Source organism: Mixophyes fleayi, chromosome 11, assembly GCF_038048845.1.
Source record: "Mixophyes fleayi isolate aMixFle1 chromosome 11, aMixFle1.hap1, whole genome shotgun sequence".
Classification (NCBI taxonomy): domain Eukaryota; kingdom Metazoa; phylum Chordata; class Amphibia; order Anura; family Limnodynastidae; genus Mixophyes; species Mixophyes fleayi.
The window spans coordinates 47,354,591-47,360,851 of record NC_134412.1 but is presented as its reverse complement, the minus strand read 5'-3'; the positions used below and the strand labels follow the sequence as shown (position 1 = coordinate 47,360,851).

The 6,261-nt window shown below is 42.4% G+C and overlaps 1 protein-coding gene across 1 annotated transcript in view; it reads left to right on the top strand.

Annotated features, from left to right (window-relative positions):
- The first annotated feature begins 350 nt into the window (after positions 1-350).
- The window catches only part of MCAM (melanoma cell adhesion molecule), a 128,693-nt gene continuing 122,782 nt past the window's right edge, over positions 351-6,261 (top strand). Inside the window, exon 1 of the mRNA XM_075190644.1 lies at positions 351-465. Within this exon, the coding sequence (XP_075046745.1) occupies positions 420-465 (46 nt within the window). The 5' untranslated portion in view covers positions 351-419. The remainder of the gene's footprint in view (positions 466-6,261) is intronic.

Genomic DNA, 6,261 nt, shown 5'->3' with positions numbered 1-6,261 from the left:
TGATAGATAGAATCTGATTGATTTTTCAAACCCGCTGGAAAACTCTCAGCTTGATACATTTACCCCCTGTACTCTGCAAAATATAGGAACTGTCCTATAACTCTTACTTCTGTATCACCTTATCTTTTTCCAACAGCCTCACTCCCACTGCACTCGATCACTGCCACTCCCCTATATCTATTTACAAAATAAAGTATTGTAGTGGGAGGAAATGATCAGCAATAGCAGATTGTGGTAAAGAGCAAAGGCTGCTCGCTGTTTCAGTGTCCTCTCCTACCTCCTGTCTCCTTGATCAACACCCCCTCTCTGTCTCTTCCCACACTCACACCCTCTTCCCTCCTTCTCCTACCTGACGTCAGCCTGTCTCTTCTCTCAGTCTTGTTTAGCCTCTGCAGGGTGCTGTGTACTGTAACAGGACCATGGATGTATTGATTTTGCTTTCCTTATGCCTGCTCAGCTGGAGAGGTAATTCTGTTATATTTTATATATGGTCATTACTGTCACTATTTAAGTAAAAAGGTTGTTTCTTTATATTTATCTATCTGTTATCTAACTGGCTGATACACTAATTTCCCCATTCATTAATTAAATGAGTAACATTTGGATATATAGTTATGACTAATAATGCTATTTCAATGTCTTCTGTTCTGTTTAGTAAGGTATATTACTGGCCTGCTGCTCTAAAATGTATTTGATAGTGTTTACCACTATTTATTTTATATTTAGAACAGAAAAGTCCCTAAATGGCATGTTTACTACACTGCATACTTTGAGGGACTGATGATTAAGGTTTCTTGGTAGACTTTTGCAAGAAAACTTGTATCGAGGAAGGGAAAATGATAGTGCATATTATGTGAATGATAAATGCAGAGAAATGCACAGTAGACACTATATGTAAGAAATCAGGTCGAAATTAGAACAAATTTTAAAGTCTTTGTTTTTTTTATAGCATTTAGATGTGTTTAATTGATAGCAATGAGTTATACAGTGAGGAAGTGTACGGTACATCATTAAGTATCAAGAGTCTGTTAGTAGGTGAAGTGATAAATACAACCTGCAGTTTATTCTGTATTATTTTCTTAGCTACACAATTATCATTTGTGTGTATGCCTTTATATGTGTTACTATTTTTAAAGCTTGTTTAATACAATGTCTTCAGTGGAAACTATAGTGCAAAAACATTCAGATTTGATTTATTTAGTAACGGCTGCATATACCTAATATTAGACAGTTGAATATGCTTTTTGAGTGTGTATAATATATGTTTGTGCAATAGGTTGTCACAGGCTACTATTAGTGTAACCAGTGTATGCTATACAGTATACACTATGGGTGTGTGAGTGATTCTGTGATGCTCTGCGGGATTGCAGCTAGGACTATTTTGGTGGTGGTGTTTTACAGCCTGCCTCTCTTGAAATTCTAAACCTTGCCCTTTCTCTGAACAAACACACTGTGCAAATTGTCTGAAAATGGCATATACTGATTCATAATAGGAAACCCCAAATAGGTCTTCCCATTCATACAAAGGATAACGCAGACCTTGTGACCTTTCTGCCGTCATACCATCCAAACTTTTGGTATTCAATTATGTCAGCCTTCCCATCCCTTTCATTAATTTTTTACTACACAATAGATACTTGTGAAGACCCTATAATGAAGTTATTAACATGGTATAATTTACTGTTTACTGACTGAATAAATTACATAGGGAATCCCATCCTTTAACATATAGTGGCTCATGTAGAGTTGGATACAAACAGCGTTTTCAGGGTATGTAACGCTTCTTTACATCTGCACATGCCTACTAAGTACTAGTTACATTTCGGCCAGATGTAGACTGAGTCGTATCTTGAATTTACAGACACTTTCTGCCCCTTATGATTGAAAGGGCAGAACAGGGTGAGGAGGGGGCGTATAAGCAAATGCTACTTACATAGACTGATACTCAGATGCATATGCGCCTATTAAGAGAAGAAAGAGTTGCATTTTAAAGATTCTCTGAGATACAAAACAATCATGGTGATTCTGGGAGAGGGGGCTTGAAGGGGGGAGAACTGAAATGTGCTATTCCTGACAGTCTTACAGTCACGTTCCTAATAATACATTGCATATTGCTTTCTCAACATTGAACTCAAATCTCTTTTTATTTAACAAAACCCAAAAGTGAAAACACACTATACTATTAGAAACCTTATTATTTTTGACAAATGTTAATGCTGGTCTATACCTACCAACATTTTAAAAAGTAAAGGTGGGCCATAATAAGATACACCCATGATTCATCCTAAACACTCCTGTCACTCCAGTCCAATTTCCCCAAACTTCCATATCCAGTCAACATTGCACACTTTCCAATTCCCTTTCTGGGGTTTGGTAAACAAAACAGTCTACTAAGCAGAACTTTTATTAGGCATGTTGGTCAATTGTTAAGGTTTTTCTATGCTTTCGTTTTGATTTGGCAATCCCTAAAATTTTTATAAAATTCAGATTCATCTTACGCTCAAGGTCACCAACCAGAATGGAAATTCAATCTATTTATTTGAGCATGCTCAGAGAACACTCCTAAGTGACCTGTGACTGTGCTCATGCTCTGACCAACATTACAGTATTACATATCTGTAACTATAGAGACCAATTTTGTTTTGTGACAGCTGAAAATTACATTACAGTAATCAGTGTTTGTAAATGCAGTGTGCAGGACACTTGATATGGGGGGTTTGTTGAAAGTGTAAGCAGTTTACAGATGCAAATAACCTGCGGACTCTTTCAGAGACTCCTGAATTTTTTCAAAAAATCTTGATTTGCAAGTAAATAAGCAAGGCCCACTGCAAAACTAAGGGCTAATTTAGCATACTGCAGAAGATATACAGTGAAACATATTTGTTTTGTGTACCGTGTAGAGAAAGATGCACCCTATTTAAAAAGCAATAAAATACAGAAAATGCATGATGTTATGAAAAAAATAAATAAATATTGTGGCTTAAAAGTAGAGATGGGCAGGCTCGTTTCCCGAGATCCGAACCCACCCGAACTTTGCCTATCCGGGTACCGAGCCGAGCAGGCTCGGTACTCTCCCGCCCGTTCGGAATCGAAATCGAAGCAAAACATCATTGTGACATTGTCGGATCTCGGGGCTCGGTTCTCGCGATGTTTGAAATGCATAAATACCCGCCTCCACAGCAATCCATCGCCATTTGACAGAGGGAGAGAGCAGGGTTAGGTCACAGGCTATATTAGAGCAGGGACAGAGCAATAATTGTATACCGTATTCTTTCAATTATTATTTCTATTCTGCTACCAATTATATTAGCAATTGTTAGAGCAGGAAGAGAGGAGGATAGAGGAGTCTTTTTTTTTTTTCAATATTTTGCACTTCAAGTGCATTGCGGGGACCCATATTCCCCAGTGTGAAACAATAATTTTTCTGGCTGCTAAAAGTCATATTTAGCAGCAGTATCTATACAATATTTTGCACTACAAATGCTTTGGGGTGTCCCATATTCCCAGTGTGAAACACTAATTTTTCTGGCTGCCAAAAGTCATATTTAGCACCAGTATTTATACAATATTTTGCACTACAAGTTAAGGATGAGCGGGCTCGGATGTCTGGAATCCGAGCCCACCCAAACAGTGTGATTCCGAGTCAGACCCGAGCGATGTCCGGGTATTTCCGCCGATTCCGAAACTTAAAACGAGGCTCTGACTCATAATCCCGCTGTCGGATCTAGCGATACCCGGATCCTTTAAATTCCCCGCTTGCCGCCGCCATCTTCACTCGGGCATTGATCAGGGAAGAGGGAGGGTGTGTTAGGTGGTCCTCTGTCCTGTGATTTCTCGTGCTGTGCTGTGCTGTGTTGTGTTCTGCTCAGTCCAGTCCACTGGTGCTGCTTCCTGTGCTCTGTCCTGCTGAGTCCAGTGGTGCTGTGTCCTGTGCTCTGTCCTGCTGAGTCCAGTGGTGCTTTGTGCAGTGCTGTGTCCTGCTGATTCCAGTGGTGCTGTGTCCTGTGCTCTGTTCTGCTAAGGGCATTGTTATTTCTAAATTATTCCAAAGTTATAAAAAATTTATTAAAAAGTTATAAAAAAATAAATATAAAAAAATAAAAAAATTATAAAAAAATGATACGAAAAAAAAAATTAGGCTGAAAAAAATAGGTAGTGCTATTTCAATTCAAAGTCACACTACGTTCACTCTTGCAGCTGTCACAAAAAATAGGTAGTACTATTTCAATTCAAAGTCACACTACGTTCACTCTTGCAGCTGTCACTAAAAATAGGTACTGCTGTATAACTACAGTCCAGTGGTACCCAGCCAGCTAGTCCAGATATGCCCAGAGCCGGATTTACACCTCATGGGGCCCTAGGCAAGATATCGGTTTGGGCCCCCCCTTCACACACAGTGGCCCCTCACACACACATAATACACACACGCAGTGGCCCCTCACACTCACACACACATAATACACGCATGCAGTGGCCCCTCATACACACATAATACACGGACACAGTGGCCCCTCACACACACATAATACACGCACGCAGTGGCCCCTCACACACACACACAATACACGTACACAGTGGCCCCTCACTCACACACACGGACGCAGTGGCCCCTCACACACACACACACAATACACGGACACAGTGACCACACACAAAACACGGACACACACACACACTGGACACACACACACACACACTTATTATACTACCCTACACCTCCCCCAACATACCTTTTTCCATCTAGGAGCTGTGGAGTCTTAATCCCCTTCACACATGGGACAGCACCTGTCACGTGGTGCATGTCCCATGTGACACACAGCAGACCACACAGAGGAGGGAGGGAGGAGACCAGCCACCACACTAGCCCCGTGTGGCCCCTCCCCCAACTCGCAGCACCCTGGCCCCCCCCTCACCTGCACGAGTTGAGGGGGGGTGCCGCGAGTCGGGGGAGGGGCCGATTTTTTTTTTAATTGCTCCTGTCCCCCCCAGCTGTGCCCCCCAAGAGCCGCTAGACCCTAGGCAGGTGCATAGGTTGCCTAGCGGTAAATCCGGCCCTGCCTGTGCCGCAGATAATTTGTAAAGGCTTTGCCCAAAGTGTGTGGTTTAGGGGTACGCTCTCTTGTGCTGCATATAATGGAGTACCAAAATTTAGAGGATAAAGTAGGGAAAGATCAAGAACCACTTCCTCCTAATGCTGAAGCTGCTACCACTAGTCATGACATAGACAATGAAATACCATCAACGTCGTCTGCCAAGGCCGATGCCCAATCTCCTAGTACAGGGCATGTAAAATCCAAAAACCCAAAGTTGACTAAAATTTCCAAAAAAAGAAAATTAAAAACATCTGAGGAGAAACGAAAACTTGCCAATATGCCATTTACGACACAGAGTGGCAAGGAACGGCTTAGGCCCTGGCCCGTGTTCAGGACTAGTGGTTCAGCTTCACCCAAGGATCTAAGCCCTCCTCCTCCCCCCTCTCAAAAAAATTGAAGAGAGTTATACTGTCAGCAACAACAACAAAACAGCAAACAACTCTGTCTTCTAAACAGATAACATCACAAATCCCCAAGGCGAGTCCAAGGGTGTTGGTGGTTGATAAGCCTGACCTTCCCATCACTGTATGGGAAGAGGTGACTCCATCCACCATTTGCAGCACACCCTCTGCATATGCTGGAAGGATCACCCACAGTGTAGATCCAGATTTGGATAATGAAGGTGTCAATGTTGTACACCGGGAGGAGGCTATTGATGTAGCTGGCGCTGTGGAGGAACTTGATGATGAGGATGCTGATGTGGTTATTGTAAATGAGGCACCAGGGGGGGAAACAGCTGTTGTCCATGGGATGAAAAAGCCCACCGTCATGCCTGGTCAGAAGACCAAAAAATGCACCTCTTCGGTCTGGAGTTATTTTTATCCAAATCCTGACAACAAATGTATGGCCATATGTAGCTTATGTAAAGCTCAAATAAGCAGGGGTAAGGATCTTGGCCACCTAGGGACATCCTCCCTTATACGTCACCTGAATAACCTTCATAGTTCAGTCATTAGTTCAGGAACTGGGGCTAGGACCGTCATCAGTCCAGGGACACCTAAATCTCCTGTTGGATACACACCACCAACACCCTCCTCGTCAACTTCCTCCACGATCTCCATCAGATTTAATCCTGCAGGCCATGTCACCAGCCAGACTGAGTCCTCTTCAATACGGGATTCATCCAAGGAATCCTGCAGCAGTACGCCTACTACTGCCACTGCTGCTG